This window comes from Blennius ocellaris (assembly GCF_963422515.1).
Source record: "Blennius ocellaris genome assembly, chromosome: 23".
Taxonomy (NCBI): domain Eukaryota; kingdom Metazoa; phylum Chordata; class Actinopteri; order Blenniiformes; family Blenniidae; genus Blennius; species Blennius ocellaris.
Genome location: NC_137672.1, coordinates 11,134,456 through 11,157,694, shown reverse-complemented (window position 1 = coordinate 11,157,694; position 23,239 = coordinate 11,134,456). Strand labels below are relative to the sequence as shown.

General features: G+C 42.4%; 1 protein-coding gene across 1 annotated transcript in view; it reads right to left on the bottom strand.

The window, feature by feature from the left end:
- Positions 1 to 255: 255 nt before the first annotated feature.
- rbpms (RNA binding protein, mRNA processing factor) overlaps positions 256 to 23,239 on the bottom strand; it is a 37,143-nt gene continuing 14,159 nt past the window's right edge. Inside the window, exons 2-9 of the mRNA XM_080518971.1 lie at positions 22,539 to 22,616; positions 20,554 to 20,592; positions 17,553 to 17,615; positions 13,726 to 13,876; positions 11,388 to 11,515; positions 9,534 to 9,603; positions 974 to 1,094; positions 256 to 419 (exon numbers count right to left, since the gene is read on the bottom strand). Of these exons, the coding sequence (XP_080375097.1) occupies positions 9,541 to 9,603; positions 11,388 to 11,515; positions 13,726 to 13,876; positions 17,553 to 17,615; positions 20,554 to 20,592; positions 22,539 to 22,616 (522 nt within the window). The 3' untranslated portion in view covers positions 256 to 419; positions 974 to 1,094; positions 9,534 to 9,540. The remainder of the gene's footprint in view (positions 420 to 973; positions 1,095 to 9,533; positions 9,604 to 11,387; positions 11,516 to 13,725; positions 13,877 to 17,552; positions 17,616 to 20,553; positions 20,593 to 22,538; positions 22,617 to 23,239) is intronic.

Genomic DNA, 23,239 nt, shown 5'->3' with positions numbered 1-23,239 from the left:
TTGCAAAGTCATGCTTCAACATGTATTTATTAATCATAATAACATTAATATGAATGATATACAGAATAGTAATAATTATAGTCATATAATAACACTACTCAGTAGCACTTTAGCCACACTTCCGCATGTTTGGCCTTGCAAAGCGGCTGCATAAAATGCATTTCGCCCCCCCACAACCTTTGACGGTCTCGCTGGACGGACGGCGTGGTCAGTCAGGAAATCAAGGGGGCGCCGTTGTCGGTACCTTTCGGTGGAGGTGTCGGAGGAGGTGTAGCCAAAGCGCTGCCTGTAAATCTGGAGTATGTAACAGTATAAAAAGAAGGAGTTGGAGGAAGTTTGGGAGGGGGGAGGAGGAGGGGCTCGATGTGTGATGGAGGCTGGGGTCTAGTATGTCCTGAGGCCCATGAGGCTGCTGCTGCCTGAGAGAGACGGGAGACAGAGAGAGAAAAGGCGAGATCGCCATGGTCACCGCACGTGAACCTTGTACACTGGGGAATCATGGGGGAGTGTTGCACGACACACACGTTCTCACACCGAATAAGGTAGAAGCACACACAGACACACACACACACACAGACACTAATACGTGTTTCTTGCTTTCTCCTCAATTTCTCACACTTGCCGCCCCAAGACCACACACACTTTTCATCCCACAAATACGTAATCTGCGATTCTGTTTTCAAAACATTTTTTTTTTCTGCTGAGCAAAATGTTCAAACGCACACAGATAAAAGCTGACACGGTGTCAATACGGCTCGTCGTGGTTGTGTTCATGGCAGGTGACGCGATACAGTCCCCCCCCCCCCCCAAAAAAGATAAAAACCAACAAAACAAATTTTCACTCATTTTCTACAATTCTACACTTTCAAGTCAGACGCGGCGCCACAGGGGAGAGCGGCGAGGTGAGACCTTCCACCTTTTGTCCTCGCCTGCTGGGATCGGCGGCCGTGAAGCACGGGAGCCTTAAACTCACCGACGGTTGCGCTGCTCCGAGAGCTGGACTCAGGTCAGTCCTCCTGGTTTCTAATAAGACACGAGAGGCAATCAGCAACGCCCGTCACAGCCGGCCACGGCCACCATCACACATCAGGAACCTGTGGACGGGCAGGAGACAGTTTTAGTGGACCGAACCAAACCCGCCGGCCGGAGGAGCGTTATTGTCGAGGCTGCCTAAGAGAGGAGCTTATTCAACTTTATGGCTGTCGACATTTTAGCCGTGTGGCACTGGCGAGCACGGCGGGTCTGTTATTGCAACTGACCACTGTATAGTCCTGGTTTTTGAGTGTTGTGTGGAATTATTTTTAACCTGAAGAAGACACAACCTTTGTTTTTTTCCCCTTTCAGTTCAAAACTGTGAGAAGAAGTCATGATTTAATCTTCGCAGTATACTCTGACCTGCTACTACTGAGCTCACACTCCAACAACATAGTGTCCAAAGCTGGAAGCCTGAACAGACACAGACATCTTAATTTGATCCAGAACATAGTCGGTTTGTACAGGCTGCTTTCTGAGTGTCGTTTCCGAATGGCAGCGTCGCCATTTTAAACTGTGCTTCTGTTTGTCCCAAATGCACTGCAGCACCTTTTTAAGCACTTTGTTTACTGCTTTTTATTAACGTACATCATATCAAAACCCAAACCAACTACAAAAAAAAACGGGAAAAAGATAACACTCGTGAGATTTGTACACCTGCACGTTCATGTTCACACTGTGGATGAGCTCAAATACATATCGAGTATAATATATAGAGAGTAGGAGAACCTATGATATGGTTTCATGTAGTATGAGTGGCATAATACGTTTAATCAGCCACCCATATCTATGGAGTCATCCCATATGTGGAGAGGTTATTGTGTTAGTATATACATAAAATTAAACATCTTGTGTTGACAACACATGATATTTCAATTCATTAATGCGCCGCGTTGATGTACCTGGTGATGCCAACAGGCCAGAAGTCAGAGAGAAAAATAATAAAGTCAACATCTATTAGGATTGTGACAGACAGCTGGTTTGAACTACAGAACAAAACACATCGAGCCACAGCCACGTCTGGTGTAGATTATCCCACGTTATACTTCAATTACCATTTACATGCTCACACAATCAGATTCAGGGCAAAATCGTCTTACTCTACAGCCAAAGTGACAAACATTTGTTAAACCAGTATCCAGGTAGCATTTTTAGTCCAAACAAAGCATCAGCAGATTACATTTTCTTCTACAAACTAAAAGAATGATCGTCTTAAGCTAAAGTACTCCACTGTTGCAACTGTATTTACAGTCATGCTTTTTTTTTTTATGTCTCCCACTGCAAACCTTTCCTTCTTCAGAGGTCATGCTAACGGCAAACAGCTTTGCGCTGTTTAAGGGCAACACTAATCCACATTGTTATTAAAACACACACAGGTCTGACAATATAAAAACCAATATGAAAATGGAAGCGGTTGGTCACCCGCTTGGCCTACTAATACATTCGTCATCCCCACAGGAAACAGGTTTCAAAAACACCAAGACCAACTAAATGGCACTTTGCTGAAACAGAGGATGTAAGTACTTCTGTGAAGCTTCTCTTTATCAACCACGTCTCCCTGCGCCACCAGCAGACCCAGGAGAAAGGTCAGCCCTCCAACGCTCCACACCAGATGTATCGCTGAGAATAGACACCTCATGGAGGCCGCGGTAACTGGTTCAAAGGGAAGGGGGGGTAGTGTGTGGAATAATAAACAATTACTAAATCAAACATGACCTAAATAGAAAGTAATGGATACAGGAACTGTTGCAGACAAAGGAGAGGGGCTGCACGGGGACTCTTCCTTGTTCAAAGAAACTGTGCATTTTTGAAGGGGCACGGCTGGCCTACCTAATGCCCCATTGCGTGTTCAATCAGGGATGAGGCAATCGATGTGTTGCACAGCCCGCTTGGCTAAACTGATGCGACGCATACTTCCAGATCTCCCAATTTGTTCTGGCTGAGACACCAAGGTTAGAGATTGGGTTGATCATTGAACATGTCTGTGCGGATTAGGGGGAAGGTTTAGTGATTTGCGGGCTTAATGTGTTACATCCAATAACTCAACCCAGGCACATAATGTGAGATAGGTAAACAAGCAGTGCTTGAGAATGTGGGAGGTGACTGGGTTTTCTCATGAATGTGTGGGTTGTTTCACTCTTTTTTTTGCTCCTCTAACATTGTTTCATGGAGCAAATACTTTTGTTTATCACTGAGCATTGATCTCATGCAGTAAATGAAGAAGACTTTCAGGTATTCAAGGAACACATTTCAGGTTAAAAAGACATATCATTGTTTTTCTAAGTAGTTCTAATATTAAAGTAAACATACAATTTGAATTCCAATGTTTAATGTTAGAGACCATATGTATACTGTGGTATACATATACGGAAAATATGTAACTTCATAAAGTCTCTACAAAGAAGTCAGACCGTATTTCTAGCAAAGTATTTCCACAGATAATACATAAAGAACTTTGATTGTAAATAAACTTTAATTACTCCATTATCTAGTTTAAAATGGAAGGTTTTAGAGAAGGCTTAGATTATGTGGACACAGTATTCTGATTAAAGTTGTATCATGGAAACACTTCCATCTTATTAGATAGAATCACGATCCAATTGAAACTATGATCACATTGGCAGAAGTGGTATTACAATATTAATGAGTCATTTAAGAAATCCATCTTCAGTGCAGGTGGACAACGCAAAGCATCATGGGATTGATCCACTGACTGAATCAGATGGTATTCGTGATTTATAACAACCTGCATAAACCTTCTCTTAGTTGTTTTTTACATAACAAGTGGTGGTGCTTTGTCACTTATTGGTAAAAAAAAAAATAAATATATAAAAAAAATCAGACACTTTTACCTTTTTCAAGTGAGAGGAATCTGCCTTTTTTATCTTTGCATACTACCACTGAATTCAGCAAAGTCTGCTCATACTATCAACTGTAGTCTTTTAAGAGTCTAAATTATTATCAAAGAAAACTTTTTATTTTTTTTAAAGTTCCGGTTTAAAAATAAAACATTGAGTGAAAATGTAGCGGGCTGCAGTTATGAAGCTCAAACTTGCAAACAAATGCGAACCGCCCTTTAAGATTTCTACCTGTGCAAACGTGGCCATGAAAGAGATCTCGGTCTGAAGCCTCTTTAATCTGGGGAAAAGCCTTTAGGCTCTGGCTCTGTTTCTCACATACCAGCAATAGCTGCTGGAGCTGGGTGGTGATGAATGCAGCTGCTAACATGTATCTAACCCTTGAGAGGCAGTGCCACAACACCGCCTTACTGTATACGCCTGAGCGTCTGCATGTGTCTGTGTGTCAGCAGGGGGCGGAGGAATAAAGTCCCACTTCCTTATTAGAAAGGGCCACAGCTGGCCCTCAGCTCTCCTCCTGTGGGAGTTCGTCCAACATTGCACAGGAACCATTGGTTTTGTCAGGCTATTGGCCAAAGAGCTCCTCGGGGGAAGGCAGCCAGACTGCACACGCACACGCACACGCGCGCGCACACACATCTTTCTCAGGGTCACACACAAGCATGCATGATAGGGGTTTACACCCACTACACTCCCCCGCTATGTCTTGTCAGATGGAAAATCCGGATTACCTTTGCCTCGAGTTCACTTGGCATTAATGTCCACTATTAGGTTGTCTTTGGCTGTCGCTCGGTGCCAGAGCATGAATGTCAGCAACAATTCAGCTTCACAAACAGATGAGTGACTCGGCCAATCCTCCTGAGGTAGTGCAAGAACACAAACTTACACCAGAAGATGTTTGGGGAAAGTGGGTTGCTGTTTGTTTGAAGTCGTGCTGAAAGAGAACAGCTGCAGACAACGTTTTTCAAATGGTCCTCCACTAAGGGGGCCGGATGCCAGGTGATTAGAACAACCCATTACCAGTCATGCCTAAAGACCCTGAACACTACCTCACTTTCAGCTGTTCGCACATCCACATTCAAGCCTCCCACAGTTACACTTCCTAAGGCGAGCCGCATACTCTGGCCGTGAGCGTTTGGTGTTCGTCAGATGCCAAGACAACTAGCGACAGACCGCAGGCCTCTCCGGACCACGGAGCTGGACGCGTCTCCGAATGCCCATTGTGAAGTTTCACTGTCACCCATCACCCTTCAACACCACTGACAACTCACGCACAAACACACACGCTGCCTATTTTCTGTTCTGAACACATGCGATCCATCAGCGGCAGACAGATTATACAACAGTGGTGCAACACGGACGTCTTCCCCTTTCAAGTTTACTCTTGTTGTCTTGCAGTTTAAAGATTTTGCACAAGACACCGAGTGACTTGTTGACGTGACTGCATCCATTTTGACAGACCAGGAGACGCACAGGCTGGTAAACACGAGGGGCTCGTTTGAAAAGCTGCAAAATGTCCGAGCCAAACGACGCAGTAAGGTAAAGTCAACAATGACATTACTGGTGGTTCCAAGGAAGATAGTGTGAAACATGAGAGTCATTCAATTTTACTGTGGCTACATGAGGACACATGTTTGTCTGTGTGATTAGGAGTTAGGCACGTTCTCTTAAAGGGACGGCTGTAGACAGTGTGGTATGTTCTACAGTTAGTGAGATGATTGGAGACACTGAAAGACTGCACTCAACAAAAAAAAAAAAAAATGTTCACTGATACACATCGAACCTGGATAAAGTTGATAAATCTATCAGTGCCGTATGATCAAACAACTGAAACAACATTGATTATATATTTGATATCAATGAAAGCACTGAGGGCTGCACGGCGGTGTACTGGTTAGCACTGTCACCTTACGGCAAAAACAGCCCCATTTCCAGATGTTTGCATGTTCTTCCTGGGAGTTCTGTTCAGTTTACTCAATTTTTTTCCATCCAATAACACACATTAACCGGTTTTATGTTTCTCTGTATTTGGCTTGCTGAACTGCTTCACCCCAAGAGTTTTAGATGGATGATATTTTCCTGTTGCTTGAGAGTCAATCAGATCTACTGCAGATGGTAAGTTGAACCATTGATAACAAAGCGAGAAGCGATAAATTAGTGTTGAGACACAAAGAACAAAGATAACAGGACACTGACAAAAGGATAACAGTGCAAATTTTCCCAACTTCTCACATTCCCTTGTTATGTATACTGGTGTGTATACAGTCTCCAGTGTCCTCCACATGTTCCTCACACAGACCCACTGATTTCACTCCCATGCTTCAGTTCACCTGCCCTTCACATAGTTCATCATCAATACATTATTGCAGCATTTCAAAGCCATTGAACAGCTTGTTAACAACAACGTCCAGCGCCTCGAGTGGACTTCTCATCCCCGGCACTATCAGTAAGTCACATCCAGCATGTTTTTCTTGTTTCTGCCTCCTTTCTGCGTAACACCGGGGGCAGAATATTAGCCCCCCTAATAAAAAACAACCCAACTTTTTCTACGTTCAGGAAAAAAAAACAACAAGGCAGTCTTAATTTTAGGCCAATGTGGTTTTATTTCCAATGACTTGTTCTGTATTTTGCTCTTGCATCACTCGCAGTATTGAGCTTTCCTTCAACTCTCAGCCATCCATCTGAGATTAAAGCTTCCACATCAACATAACTGATTTAGTTTGAACCATTCTAAGCATTCAGCAGCAGTGTTGTTGTTGTGGTGGATAATCCAGAGATCTCACTGTGAACACTTTCTGGGGTGTAAATCTGTTACTGAGAAAAAAAACCCAAACCTTTAAAGTGAGGTCTGTAAAAAGAGAAACTGTTTGGAAAGACACAAAGCTGCTTATTTAGGTGTAATTTGTCGGCATTTTGAGCACCATTTTCAAAATGTGTCTTTCCTCTATTATACTGGAGTGGCAGCACTAATATCAGAGGCAGAGATCTCAAAACTAGGGTAACGAGAATAGGTGAGGTGAGAAATATTTCTCTTGTGGTTTGAATCAACCAAACTTTTTGTTTGACCGTGTGCTGGTTTATCCGAGACCTTACGTTTGGGGCCTGCTGCCTTAATTTCAGAGCGCGTCTGCTTGTTTCTGCTGCATTTCCCTGTAATTATCACAATATTCTGACTGAAGTCTCAGCTTCACTCTTCACTGCGAGGCAGATGTAGGGATTGTTGTTGTTTCACTGACAGGCCAATATCCACTGGGGCAGCCTGGCTGGCCAAATGACTTCCTCCTGGTTTGATAGAGGAGTAATTATTTCCTCAAAAGCCCCTCCCATCCTCTTTACCCCACCCACCCACCGAGACAGAGATGAAATCCCCAAAATATCAAATTACCCAAACAGCTCTTTATTCCTTCTGCATCTCATCTTCATCTGAAATCTCCAAAAGCAGGCGAGCTATGATGCAGGGGTCCGATGGAGACAGGAGAGGGCTAACACCAATCAACAGCTTGATGAATGTTCGCCTGCATGTTACTGCCACCACCCGTACGCTTGCCACTTACCCCCCGAGGGGCGGGGAGAACATGTCTCTTCCTGTCCAGGGACACTGGAGGGAGGGGTAACGGTGACAGTGTGACTGCTTGCCGTGTGCGCGCACACGGTCGGCCAGCACAGATACGCAGACTAGCAGGGGATTTGTTGTGCTTTGTGGTTTTGTTTTTCCGGCGAGCACAACGGCGTTCAGTTCACTTGAACCCGAGAGCCGTGCACACGTGCTGGGTAGCTCATGCGTGGATACAGCTGACTCATGCACTTATCAAAGCACTTATTAGAAGCCAACTGCTCCACATGCTGTCCGTAGCCTCGCCGGAATTAATTCATTGGAAATGTATTTTAAACAAAGCCCTGTGCTAATCACTTTTTAATAAAGATTCATAAAAACAGCCCTTCCGGCAGTATTCAGGTACATCAGCAGTTCACGGTGCATATGTCGCGTTTATGACCTTTTGGATCTCCGCCTCTATCTCGGTCTCATCTTTCTTTCTTTATAATTCTCCACTGTGTACTTCGTCAGAAGTGGAAATGCCAAAAAGTGGGTTTTAATTAAAAATGTATTTCATCCTGCCAGGGTTTGACAAAATGACAAACAGGCCCTAATATGAGCTGTAAGGGACCCACAGTATCAGAGAACAATATTCAATGTTTATTATGGCGATGTGAGAGCGTGCACTGCACACAATAATAAACTTTCCCCTCACGTACAAAAAACAATAAATATGAGGCTTCCTTCGCATAGGCAGGCCTGTGCAGCCAATAATTTCCTCTAATGTTCCATAAAACAAACTACTCATGATGTCAGTGATCAAACACTACTGCTATTCACATGATTCTGAATTGAAAACATAAACAATCTGAATCAATTTGCTTGGCCAATCAATAACTTCCCAGGAACAAAGGATGAATCGACTGTGTGCGTGAACGTGAAAGGGGCTGATGAACGACAGAGGTTTAAATGTAATATTAATATTATTTGCTCATTGTTTTATTTTCCATGCATCATTTGCTCAAATTAGTAACTTGTAATTAGCAACCCTGCTGAAGCTGGCTGAAAATGTCCAAAGACAAAGATGCATGAATACCGAAATGTCCCGATGAGTAACATTAAAGTTACAACAATTCCTTTAATTAATATCATAAAGAAATTTTGAGTACATTTCAAGTATTACTGAAGTACCTTAATGCCGGGTCATGTGTCCTCTTTTTTGGAAATTAAAATCTGGTCACCCTAAACTAATGAATCGTAGAAAAAATTCAAACAGTGTATTGCAATAAAATCCAAACCAGTAGGTTGATATCACAGCCACAGGTATATCTAATTAATGTCGATAATGAGAAAAGTCACTCACCAATTTTGTTTAATTTCACAGAACGCAGACAGAAATACCCAAGAGTCTCAACCTCATGTCTCTCAGCATGGGCTATATCAATGTAAAAGCTGTTATTAGCATTTTACTCATGTTTTCTGAGCACATGTCGGTCTGCTTTATTAAAACGTCGGCATTGGCACTCATTGCGTATTCCGTTTGACTCGCTGCTTTTGATGCCCGAGATCAACCGTAACATCAATGGGAGAAGTCGACACTCTGTAGCCCGTGACCTGAGCCGGGGAAAATAATGGAGTTCCCCCTTTAGGTCGCGCCTTTCATCTCTTTATGTTGATGCGTGAGGACTGGCTGTGGATTCATTGACCCACCAGGCTTCACAACCGCCCCCATTTACTTCTAACAGGCCTAATGCGCTGCTTTAGCAGCATATGTGTACAGTACTCACTTGAAGCTCACCAGCTCAAATGAGGCTAATTAGCTGGTGAGTTTGGCCGCTCGCTGGATGGAGGTTTCAGGGCGAAAAAAAAGGGTGCTAAATTGATGCACGTGCACGGACTAAGGAACACCTCGTGATATTCCCAGTAGATGTTGAGGAATATCTCAAACTTGTTTACACAAAGTGTCATAACATTTGCTGAAGTATGTCGACGTCACAACACAATTTACACTTCCTCTGCAGAGCAAGGCTGAGGGTGTGCATGTGTGTGTGTGTGTGTGTGTGTGTGTGTGTGTGTGTGTGCGTGTGTGTATATATGTAGTTACTCACACATACTTCAGCAGAACTGCCTGGACTTCCATCCCTGAGGAGTTCCATCTGCAGGTGGGAGCCAGCGAATCTAAACACAAAAAGTCACACATTCATTTAAATTCACTGCATGGTCTTATTTGAGGAATATGTGGCTGCCAAGTGAGAGATGCCACTGTATCCGTACAGGAAATATGAAATCAGGAGTGTCCCATGATGTGATTTTTGATGAAACTCAAACAATCATCTTATTTCATTTAAATTCAATCCACAAGTAATCATGGGGCTTCCGAAAGAAGGGATTTTTTTCTGAGCTGCACAACTTCCCATGGACTCGGTAGGATGTACAACCAGAGCTGTGTCAACATAAATAAGATTTGACCCTTTTAGTCTTGCTTTGTGCTGCAAACTGTGTTTATAGAGACATTTGCATGCCTCACATTAGCATCTTCTGTAGGTCAGAAGAAGCAAAAACGTCACCCACAACCCCCTGCTGAAATCAGAAAGGCAGGTTCTGTTTGTGCATGCGTGTGCGCACATATCCCATGCATGTGGAAAAATGCCAGCCAGGCAGATTCGGCTTGCACTCATTTGGTATTCTGACATCATCCCTGCTTCAGATAGTGCCTTCGCTCGGGGATATTTCTACCTAACTCACTGTCACATCTGTAGTACATGAGGGAGGATACTTAATACACTCTCTAGGAGAGATGGTTGACATCACATGAGTAGATATGAGGACATTTTGTGCCTTTAGGAGTGCAAAGTAGCATGTGATCAATTCCGGCTCGCAAGCATTCAGGAAATCTAATTGCGAGATGGTAGGAGGGTCAGCTCGCACCAAACAGGCTTCATGAGAAGAATTTCAAGAGATCAATAATGAACTCTCATGTGAACTCACAGTGGGGCTGTGCAGATTAGAGGCCCTCGATAAACTGGATCATGGTTGGTTGTAAAAAAAAAAAAAAAAAGACTTTATTAATGAGGGAGAGGATGGAGAGATGATGATGTACATCTTTTAAACAGCTGGAGCTTTCAATCGATTCAAAAAAGATGGAAACTGTAACCCGAGATCTTCCACCATAATGATCGTTCACAAACAGGTCTTTTTTCAATCTTGATTTCTCCATTTTTGTAAAAACATAAAATCAGTTGGGTGTTTTTGCTCCGTTTCCATAGGACCTTTGACATTCTTGGACTTTTCATCTGCTTCGAGTCCTCAATCAAACCTGTGGACGCTTCTCATATGTCTTCACATGCAGTTCATGGGGACGGTTAAGTAAGTTTAGTTCGATTCCTGGAAGTCCATGAGATCGGGTAGCAGCTCCTCTCCAGAGAAGGGTAAAAAAACCTTGCACAGCTGCAAAAATGGTCGATAATTAAATATTTATAAAGTCCCTAATTTCTCTTTCAATGACAAATTAAATTATCTCAAAGCAGCCTGGTTTCTCTAATGCAAATCTAGAGCACCACAAGAAGATTAAGGTTTATAACGTTCCGAGAATTGCAGAGAATTCAAACTATTGTAGAACAAAGAGATGGATGTAGAAGAATTACAAATTCATACATATGACTGAATGACGCTGGTCAAAAGCCTGCCTGCAAGAAAAACAAAGCAAAAGATTCCCCAAAACAGAATTTTCCTCCATGATTTCGAAAGAGTTCAATCACTAGACATTTGATTTAACTGCAGTTGTGCTTTGCAGCCAGAGAGTACGTCTGCAGTGCCGCGTGCTCTGAGGTGCATCTGTGGGATGGAGCAGAAAGTGATTTGAGGGCTGACGACAGCAGCTGTTTTGGCAAGTGGGCCCAGGAGGAGGTGAAGTGGGGGTGGGGGGGGTGGGGGGGCGGGGAGGTGGGGGCTTGCAGGTTTACCTGAGCGTGGAGCGAGGAGGGGTAGGTGAAAGCGGGTGGAAGGGCCGGCGACAGCTCCGCCGGGTACAGCGGGTATGACGCCCACACGTCTGGGCTGCTGGGATATAGAGCAGGCACTGTGAGCTCATCTGTGGAAAGAAGAAGAGGAGGAGTGGAGTGAGGAGGGTGGCAAGTGGATGGGTGGGGTGGCTAAGTAGCGAGAGAGAGAGAGAAAGAGAGAGAGAGAGAGAGAGAGAGAGGGTGGAGGTGGAGGTGGCAGTGACGGTGGTGATCGAGGAGGTGCGCAACAGGGGTGTATCAATTATCTGAAATGCCTCCTCACGCGTCGTTTCCAGCTGACCGCTCACTAAAACCCAGAATTCTACTCAGAGTCTGGCAGCTGCAACTAAACACAGCAGGTCTTCAAAACTGCATAAAGTGAAGTTGTGAAGCTGCAGCAGTTCAGCGGATCTCGACAGACACCGTGAACTGATCATTTTACCTTTATTAGATTCAATGAACCCATGGTTCACGGCTTTGAAGCCAACAGGATATCTTTGCTTCTCACTATTCCAAGGGTTGTTCTTGAGGTTTTTATAACTTTAAGCCAAAATTAGCCGCATCTTGAAGTTTCTGCTCGAGCCCAAATACTTCCAAAAGCTTTGCATTTACAAAAAAAAAAAAAAACCCACTCAATGTCATACAATTTAACAGTATTATCATTTTATTTTTGTTGGGTGTGTGACTCACCAATAAATAGAATAGAATAGAACTATATTTGTATAGCACCATTCACAGACATGAGTCTGCAACACTAAAAGCAGAAAAACAGAAATAAGATCATTAAAAATATAGAAGCAAGAAAAACATACATGAAAAAAGTTTAATTGAAAAGGTCAAATTGAGCAGCCACAGGTAAAATCACCATAATAATATGATAAATAGCTCTTGTTATTAATTCCTGATGAAACGGCTGTCATAAATTGTGTTTTGTTATATCAAATATAAAATACTGAGTTTAGAATATCTGAATGATTGATTATAACCACACTCAAGGAAAAAACCCAAGAGTATTAAAATCTAACTTTAGCATAATCTATCTAGTATATGCTGTGTATCATTTGTCTGAATTAAGTACGTTTGAAAATGATGCTTTTAATCAACTCCTCTTACTTGACTGTACTATATTTAGATTTATCCAAAACAGCTGTCAGATCAAAAAGCAAAACTGATGTCTGCAAGCTCACGTTTGTCAGATTTGATCTATTTTAGAGGGCTTGTTTCTTCACAAACTGATACCTTGTGAGAACTGAAAAGCTACACAGGCAGGCTCATAGTCCCATCTCACAGTTTAGGAAAAAAACAAAATTGAGGAAATCATCTCAGACGGGATGATTTACTTGCTCAGTGCAAAGTGACTGTGACAAAAAGAGCAGAGTCGAGGCAGCACAAAGGAGTGAACGAACATTTAGAATCTGTAGAATCGAACCAAAAAAAAAAACATCTCAGCAACTCATGGGAAAGCCTTCAGATAGCTTTGCAGTTAAGGAGCATTTTCCTGCGTTAACCGCCGACCAAACCATGATCACAAAAAAGCCTGGTTTCAAGAGTTCTTATCAGGAAATGACAGCAATTTCTCTCCTAGTGATTACGTCACTCTTTCATTAATTGTTTCCTTCCATTTTCCCCTGGGGCTGCAAGTACACACCCTTTCTCTGGCAAAAAAAATCCAAGATAAGAGCAATTTGGTCATTTAACAAGAATGCATGACCACAGCTGGCCTATGTTTAACTATCAATGGCTGATTCCTGTAAAATCTTAGAAAAATATTTAACTAAATGGAGAAACGTAGTGAGCTGCATTAGCAAATTCCATACACACCTGGAACATGGAGGACAAAGTCCACATTTTTTTTGCATGAGGGTTGACAACGAGCATGAACCGTTCGCAAATCATTAATCTAACAGAGGGCATGTTTTGTTTAAGGGGGTGAACACCACACAAGCTAGCCCAGGCTGGACAATCAAACAGGGACCAGGATTCACTTTTGGCAACACATCACAAAGAGGAACAGCATTAAAGTGATTCCAAGAAAAGAAATTGTTTCAACAAGGAACAAACAAGAAACCATTAAAATGAGAAACGTCAACTGCTACTATTAGGAAGAAAGATAATCTCCATTGTTTTTATGTGGAGTCCCAACTGGAGCACAAAAAAAGCCTCTTTATGACAAAAAAACAAAAGCCTAAAAGGAAACAGCTGTTCGGTCCAGCTCGCCGAGAGGAAGCAGCGTCGCAGACAGACAAAACAAGAGTAGGAGGAGATCGGGGACAGCCGGACAAGCGGTCGGAGCACTCACATGGATCTCTGCTGATGAACTGTGGCCCGGGGCTCTGCTGGGATGGAAGGGGGTTGGGGGTGCCAACCAGCTTGTTTTTGGCCATCTTGGTGTTGGCCTTGGCGAACTCCAGCCGCAGAGTTTGGGGAATCTCCGGATCAAAACGGACACCCTGAGATCAACCAGAGACAAGTGTGTTAATAAAAACATTTGTTTGAGTCGGACCAGTGGGAAAAGTCTCAATAATTAATACTTATTTGCAAAGTTTGATGTCAAACAGACTCACATTCTTGGTAGCGAGAGAAGATTTCATCATTCAATGATTAAGTGTTTAACACAATCTATGTTAGACTGTATTTTAATGTCTGCGTAAGTCATCTGATAAACAGTTTGTTCACATGAAGCCAGAGTTTTTTTGGAGAGCAAAACTCCAAATGTTTGAAACTGGCCTCCGTAACAGAGACGCGGTAACCATGCCAACCAACAACAACACTGAAAGATTACAAGTTTGTGTTCATGCAACAGAAGCTACTGAGCTGGTAATAACTTTTACTCCAACTACACTCCAATGTGAACCGATGCAGTTCTACGCCATCATCAGTCAACACAATCAATTCTATTCTCGCTTCCATTATTGACATTTTATGTTTTCTGTCATTCAAGCATATGTTTCATATCTCTGATGTATTTATGTACTGGCAGTACAGAGCTACTGCAGTACTGATGCAAAAACTACAGCATCTTTTTAAAGCATTTTCAGGTGGACTTTTTGTAAATAGGAACTTTTTTTTTTCTCCTATGTGTGCACATGAACTCAGGTTGTGAGGACACACATTTACACCCATGAGGCTACCTCCTAATGTTCATGGTTTTTGTAATGTGGATAGAAATTGTAGCTCTTGGAAGAACAAAAAAAAACAAAAAATGCACACTTGAGAATACTGAAACTGTGCATAAAAAGCTTGGGACATTCACGGTGTACTTAAGTTTTTCTAAAAATACCCCCTTTGTATTTCCCATGTGGGTGGTACCATGCCATGGCACTTTAAGTCTTAGCTGAGGTTTTTGCAGCACAGTAAACAGCTGCGGTATATAGAAAACACCTTGTTCTTAACAATTTTGTTCCTTTGAAACTTGGATCCCAAAGTCCAATAATTGTTTGAGAAATTCTCCACAAAGAATCTTTCTTGTACATGTTCAGATTTTTACTATTTTACTAGTTAGGGGCCCTCATTTATATATATTTTTTTACAAGTATGACTGTATCTGTGTCCGGCAATCATCGGGCCTTGAAGGAGGTTTAAATATCAATGAGCTGGGTATTCCTCTGCTTTTTAAGTGTGCCAGTAAATTTAAAAATGATTTCAAATGCTTTTAAATTTCACTTCAGTTATACACTGTTATTTATTTCATGTGTGTGCGTCATTTGTTGTGGGTCAACAAATCAATTGGTTCTAGAAAGAAATGTGCACTCATCGTATTGACATTTCTTTCATCTGTGGATGTTCCTGTTTCAGGATTCCAGTGTATTTTCAATGCTCCGTGTGCTGTAGACAAAGCATGATGAATGTTTCTAAAGCTCTCCTCTGCCCTTTGTTTTGGTTGAAGGTGCTTCAAAGTCAGCAGGAGTCTGAGCGAGTCGAGGGTTGGCCACATGATGACTCTTAACAACGCTAAATATTAGACCCGCGTTACTTGGCTTTGGCAAGCGTGACTGAAACAGCCTGAGAAAATAAATAGTTCCTCTCACCAGTGAAGTGAATGTGTTATAAATAATAGACAGGGACTGATAGACTTTGTGCCTTGAAGTACTGATGAAGCAGACTAATTTAGATCTCAGCAACGTCGTATCACAGACATCTTCCACTGCAGCAGCTCGCTTTCTTGTTGTGTGTTGTTCACATGTCCGGTGGGACCTGGCTGGTGTCTGGAATTGTCACTTTGTATACTTTTCATCTTTCAGAGTTTCACAATGGGATTTACTGCAGGAATCTTGGCGGTGGGAGGAACTTTTCACGTGCTTGGACTCTGAAGACGGTTGTAAGCCGCTCACTGCAGATCACAGTGTTATTCTGGGTTGACGAGCGACATGCAGTTGGAAATCAGACCCTGATGACACAAACCTGGCGAGCTGCATGATTTCATTTACACAAAGCCACAATAACCTCGTTATGCTCCAAGCTGAAAATCTGTAACTGTAATTCAATGCCCCACATCAAATCCCCGGTTCATAAGTAATGTACGACTCCGATCCATGCTTCACGTAAGCCAAAAAATTTGGGTGAAATTCTTGAGATGCCAGGGCGAGGAGGCCTCTGAAATATGATTTCTCATGGCAAGCTGAATGAAAAGGTTATTTTTCCTCTCAGATCGATATCAAATAACTCCACAAGTGCAGTAGTTGTTACCAATTTTTCTCAGAAATTCTTCAGCCTGAAGAAAAATGAGGAATGCAGCATAAACAAAGTTCTTCATGTCGAAAACAAAGCTTTTAGTCCTTTACTTTACTTGAAAGCAAGGACTTCTTTTTTCCAACTGTAAACACCTTTTAATTAACCTCATCCGATTATATGTTGAAGATAACATGAAAGCGCGAAGGTCATATCAGCAGAGGGGGGGGAGGAAAGCATTCGAGAGCGGAAAAGTTCTCTGCAGCAAAGCGGCGAAGGATGGGCTTTTTCTACTCGTCCCTGCAGGCTCGGGCAAGGCTGAGGCGAAACAAGCAGGGGATGACTCTTCTCATGAAGGGGGGGAATTAACTAGGATTGCCTTGGCTCACTGCACTCGCGGCTGCTGCCAGTAGAGGCTGCAGAGGTATAACTAGGTACATGGATATAATGAGGCCTGAGCATACCTCCATTTGAATTGTGTTGATGCTCTACCTTTTTTTTTTTTTTTTTTTTTTTACAAAGTTGCGAATCAAGTGCTCTTTTAGAGGTTATATCTGATCGTAGCTCAGAAGAACCATAATGGAGCTACAAGGGTGGGAAACAAATCCCCTTCTTCACTCAGCTTTCACTGTGTTTCTCACATTTCAATATGCAGATACATGTTTGCAAAATCTGGCTTATCTACATACGACCCCCGGGACGCAACTCTCTCCAAAAAAAAAAAACAAGAGCACTGCTCGACTCACAGCCCGACTGAGCGATTCTATGGAAACAGTCTCACTGTTGTTGGCTCATAATAAGATGATAATTTGTATCCTTTCTTCAACTCTCTGCTCTGCCTTTGATGTGCACCAATTTCTCGACATCTGAAAGTTGACAGAGTCTGATTGTTGTTGTCACCGTCCCTCTTTAAGAGGGTGATAAAAGTGATCTCTTCCTGGGACAAAAAGATGAACAAGAATCGAAGATGCAGCAGAACAAACACACACTCAGACAACAAAACAAACTGTGGGAAAAACAAAGGTGTGTGTGTGAGAGCCGGAGTTCATTACTGTCTATGCTTTGTTTCAAGAGAACTGAATAAAACCCTGAGAGGATGGGTTCTCTTTTATATTTGAGTCTCCTTCATCAAGGCTTTCTGTTGAGCTACATACTGAAATAAGTGAGATTAAAATTAAACCCTAGATCAATATCTTCTATTTATATGTGGAAAAAGAGCTAATTTCCTCCTGACCTTGCAGGGTGTCTGACAAAGCTACAAGAAAGAAAAAGGCTTTATTTACTCAAACAGAAGCATTTAGATCTGTGGTATAAATGTAAGTTTTATGGGCCGAGAAAATGTAGGAAGGTCTGGATTCTGCTGCATTGAAGGCAGAAACATGGGATCTGGACTCATCACAAGATATACGAGCGCTGAGCCGCTGCCCGAGAGGAGCACGAAGAGGGCATGACACTTACGTTCAAGGCATTCTTAGCAGCCTCCGCCTCTGATCGACTGTCAAAGCTGACAAACCCCACTGGCTGGGGAGACAAGAAGACAGAACAAAAGAAAGAAACATGGTTTAAGGCAGAAAACTGAGTCGGCATTTCTGTCTGAGTGACAAAGACATGTTTTCTTTTAATATTTATATATTTCTTTTTACTTCTTATCGTACCCAACCCCCTCTTTTTCTCCCTCCCTCCGTCTCTCTCTCTCTCTCTCTTTTTCTGCTTTGTTTATAAATTGTGGCAACAGAGAGAGAGAGAGAGAGAGAGAGAGAGAGAGAGAGAGAGAGAGAGAGAGAGAGAGAGAGAGAGAGAGAGAGAGAGAGGAGATGAGAAATGGAGGCTGGACGCTTACATTTTACAAAGAGAGTTCATCATTCAGCTCCCCTTTGCCCAAATACGGGCAACATGAGAGCAAGAAAGTCGTGTGAGAGGCAGAGACGGGAGAAAAAGCTGAAAAAGGAGAACTTATAGAATGGGTGGGGGGGATTAAGGGGTTAAAGGTGTGGATCAGAATGAAAGAAAGTGAGATGAGGTTCAGCCTTTCTGAAACAGACATGTTCCTGTATTTGTTTTCCGACAACACTTTAGGGCCAGAACACACAATAGTAAAGGTGATAGCGAAAAGACACTACGAGTTTGCAGGTGTGGCTGTCGTCTTTTGTTTTTTTTGTAACCGACTCGTGTATATATGAAGAGGGAATACAGATTTTTGGAGCGCTTGCATGTGTGGAGTGGGACGATGGGAGAAGATGGGGGTGAGCAGAAAAATCTCTAAACATGTTGCTCCCGTGGGGTCACACTGCTGCGTGTGATCTGTAAAAGCTGTCGAGGGTTATGGGAATTTTGTATAAGTAGACGAGGAAGAGGTGGAGGAGGAAGAAGAGGGGGGAAAGCACATACACAAAAAAAAGAAAGAAAGAAGGACTATGTGAAGACGTCAGGAGGAGGAAGTGCAGCAGGAATATAAATAGAAAGGGTCTGAGATCTGGCTGTTGCTATATATGGAGATGGCTGCGAGTTCTGTGGAACTGGAAGGGGAGAGACGGCAGATCGATTGATTTACGACAACACTGCCATTGCTATTACTTGGGTTGGGAGTCAAAACAAAAGGCAGAGGAATGCTGGACAGCGCGAACCTGACGGAACATAAGCACAGGTTGACATTTCTCATGATGGAGACGAAGATTACGGAGGAGGAGGAGGAGGAGGAGGAGGAGGCGCAGTGACGCAGACCTGGAAAGTTCCTGAGAGTCTGAACTGTTTATTATAAACAGGCCCCAAACAAAAAAGAAAGTTAAATCTGCACAGACCACATTTCTAGGTTAAGTAAATTCCTTTTGACTTCAAGACAAACCCCAACTTTTATCCCTTTGATATCTGTTCCACTGGCGAAGTGTAATATTTGGTGATCCGGTAAAGTACATCACTTTTGTACAAACATTGATACAATTCAATCGTTGTGCTCAGGAACTTCTGACCTGCATGTTCCAGACATTTCCCTGCTCCTCCAACACACCTGAGTCAAATGAATGAACCGTTATCAAATGTATGCTGACCTCATATATCAGACAACTGCACTCTTATGTATTACTCAGATAGTCTGTACTCTAGGTATGTCAAAGGTTTTGCAAAGGCAAAATCATTTGAATTGAATTAAAAAGAAGAGTCTGATATATTTTTAGATATCAGTCCATCCAATGACATGACACCACTTTGAAGGACATGACGTGAATCTCAAAAGCCTCCAGCCTGTCTGAGTCTGATGAGAGAAGAAGTTGCTGAACAGACCTGACCTCAAATGATTTGTTGGACTTTCTACAGTTTTGTTTTGTTTTTTTTACATTGTAAGAGATTATTGCCAGTGGCTGTGGGAATCTATAGGCGAAGACTGTACCAATGGTAGTGGGTGTGTTTTTAAATTTTAAAAACTGCAGATTTTTCCTGCTGCTGCATCCCTCTGGAAGCTCTCTGGAGCCCCGTAGGGGAAGGGAGAGAAATCTTGGGGTCAAGGGAAGGCCGCTCAGTGCTCCACATGGTGAAGGCTTCGATATTCACAGATTTCACCATTTCTAAAATGTTGTTCATTAAATGCTTGAAAAAATAATCATCTACAACCAAAAAAAAAAAAAAAAAAAATTTAAGTGAACAAAACCATGGAAAAAAGTAGATAAACTGAAGGTAGCTACATTACAGGAATTTTCCAATAGTTAATAATTCACTACTGAATGCATCTGACAATATTCAACCATGTCAGAGGAGAAAAAGTAGAAATCCTGGATTGTGCAATGGAGCCTCACTTGTTCTGAAGAGACTTCACTCCAGAAAAAAAAGACTTTCCTTTGTTCTTGGTTTTAAAGGTATTATACTCAGCACATTTGGACTAAATCGCCCTAAACCCTCCTAATGAGCATGTCATGTCTTTATGGGAAACACTGTAATGTGGTAATAAGTACACTGACATGAAGCTAAATTGCTTAACTCTGCGATGTGGACACCTGCCAGCTGAGCTCATTTTCAGTCCCCGCGCCCCCCGAGGCGAAACACAACTATCAGTACTGCTCTTGTCAAAAACGCTCGCTTTGACACTTCGAAATTCTTTCCCCGCCTCTCTTCCCATCCCCGCGTATCCCACCAGAGTCGACTGTCTGCGAGTACAAGCGTCGCATCCCACTGCCAAAGGCAAGTTAGTGCAACACTTCTTCCCATCCGCCGCCTTCACTCCCCTCTTTTCTGTTAAAGGTGCTTCCTCACAAAGGGTGCTAATCCGTCATAGTCAACAAGCCGGTAACACCAGCAGCGAGAGAAGTGGGACGGAAAAGAGGAAAAAGAGAGGAAAAAAAGAAAGAAAATTACAGGTGTTAATAAGCAAGAGGTTGCATAATGTGAAGAGTGCAGCATGGTGAGAGACTGACTGCAGTGCTTCTCCAAAGGAAGACACTATCGGATGAAGCCAGTGTGTCGTTTAGCATACCTGTTTTGAAGTGAGCTTTATCAAAGATCCTTCGTAGCCCTGGAAGAAAGAAAAATAACATTTGTGAAAAACAAAGATTTCAAGAAACCCTTAAAAAGCTATGGCTTTGTGCATTATATATATATATATTTTTTTTTTTTTTCTTCTAAATTCTCAGTTGTGGTGGTTCTTTGTGGAGTCTGCATGTTATCACTATAGTACTATAGTTTCCTTCCACAGTCCAAAAACATCAATTAACTGGCGACTGTAAATTGACTCGCTGTATCTCGAAAGGTGTTGAATGGTAATTTTGTCTTCCTGTGGCAAGTTCCGTTTAATATTTTCCTTCGATTTCCAGGTAGGAAAATTACTAAGTTACACTGTTTTCCAGTGGTTTGCAGAACTCAAAATGTCCAACTTGGAATGATTTCTTTGGAAAAAGAGACTCGTACTGTTCCAGTTTATTGCAGCATTGCAAGTCAGACTCCAGAATGGACGTGACAAAGAAAACGGTTGCTGAGTTAATCCTTTTTAGAGGTCTATGAATATATACTGTAATTCATTCACAACAACACCATATCTTCATGCGGTCTGTAGAGGAGCTGTATATAACAGTCATTGAAGCAATCATAAAACTTCTGTGTGTTGTAACACAACAATGAAACACTCTTTTATTGTGGGCCATGTTGAAGCCAAAACCTGACCTAATGCAGCTCAAATAGAGTACTTTCAAAATATTTTGTGTAGTACATTACATCGAGAGGCTGCATGGCTGCAGTTGGAACTCGTCTCATTGTGAGAATATCCCTGGTTCAAGTCCAGATTGGACATGTTCTCGTGCCTTTGAAGCCAACTGGTTATTCTGTATTGCCCCCGGGTGTGAATGCGACTGGCGAGCCGTCCAGGTTTTACCCCGCATCCGGCCATCCTCAACTTGGATCGGCTCTAACGCCTCACAAGCCTCAGTTGAATAAAGCAGCAAAGATGGATTATTACCTGGATGGATTAGGTGAAGGAACAGAGGCATCGAAATACACGACGGATGTCATTACCGCTGACGTCTCCAGCTTTGAACAAAACCCGGTGAACATCCATCTTTGAAAGTCACCAAATTACAAGGAAAATCGTACATGTCGAGGACATTTCTCTAATTGGAAGAGCACACAGACCACTGCATGCACCGTATGCACAACACAGTGGTCTTCTTTACAGTGGCGGACCACAGTCATGAGGTGCTGTTTGGCATGATGTCTTGCTTTTTTTGTTGTTATTTTTTAAGAAAAGAATTAAAATTTCAGTTTTAAAAACCAAGCAGACTAAGCCTTTAGCTAAAAATTAAAGTAACAAAAAAAAAAGTGCGCTACTTAGGAAAACATAAACAAAATATACATGTTACGTCCATTTTTGCCTGATACGGTCCAAAAAATGTCAAAGCAAAGTTAATTCATGTGTCTTAGAGCCTCTAAAGACCGTAAAAAGACCTATGGACTGGACTGTTGTGTCTTACTTGATTAATCAAGTATTGCTTTCAACGCTCATGATACAACCCATTCACTCAGAGCACATACCAAGAGCGGCGTCTAAAGTGAGGGATTAAATGCATCGCAATTGTGCTATTATTCACTTAAACAGTACAGCAAACACGAAATCCATTACAGAGCATTATTCTCGGGCAGTGGTCCAAAGATCCCACAGCTTCCACGCTCGTTTATGTTGTTTCTAAACGCTGGGACTTTCTTTGCTTTGTGACAACATACTGAGGTGAAGTAAATGGCTTTGTTGTTGTATTGCGGGCATCAGGCCATTTTTCCATGAGACACCCACATAGGCTTCCCGCGGATCAAGATGTGACTGAAGCTCGGCTTTAGGAACACAGACACTTGAACCTCACGGGAGAGTTTCCATTGCCGTTTATTTCATCACCATTAATGGAGGTCCCATTGACTGCTGGAAAGAAGGCGGCTAAGAATAGACGCGGCCGGTCCATTTAAAATATACAAACATACCTTAAATGGTCTGAAGAGGAGATAGAGCTCTCGAGGTTTGATATCCAGCGGTAGGCCACTGACAAATAGTGTTCGGACCTGAGGAAGACAAGAGAGAGTTCATGTATTTTTCATTAACCTTCACCGGTTATAAATAGCCGCACTGGCTTTCTGACGGTAACTGATGAGGTTATGAGGAAAAGGACAACGAACAAGAGTTAAATGGTTACCTGGTTTTTACTTTACACGTTAAGATAGACTTTTCAAACACAGATCTTTCAGCTCGACAAACACACACCCCTGCCTACTGTACGTGTATTGTGTTCTCCAGTGCAATCTACAACCTGCTGTGTTTTATGGTAACCCTCCCTCGCAGCTCTACCCTCTGTTTTACATTTGAACTTTTCAACTTGCAACTTGAGCTGGCATAGCCGAGGAATTATAATGTATATGTTAGCCACGACAGACTAAAGAGGGATTTAACTGTTTGAGTCCAAACAGAGTGGGAGAAGATACAAAATATAAATAAAAATCACACAGGGAGCTACATCAGAGTGATTCCAAAAGTGCTTTCAGGAAAGGAAGTTGCTCTTTTGTTTAGTTTATGTTGTGCACTGAGTGAATGCAGGATCACTGCTGGTGTACTGCAGGTATAAGAAAAGGAAAGGAAAAACACTTTTCATAACACTTGTTGACTGGATATTGTGTTTCACTGTCAGATT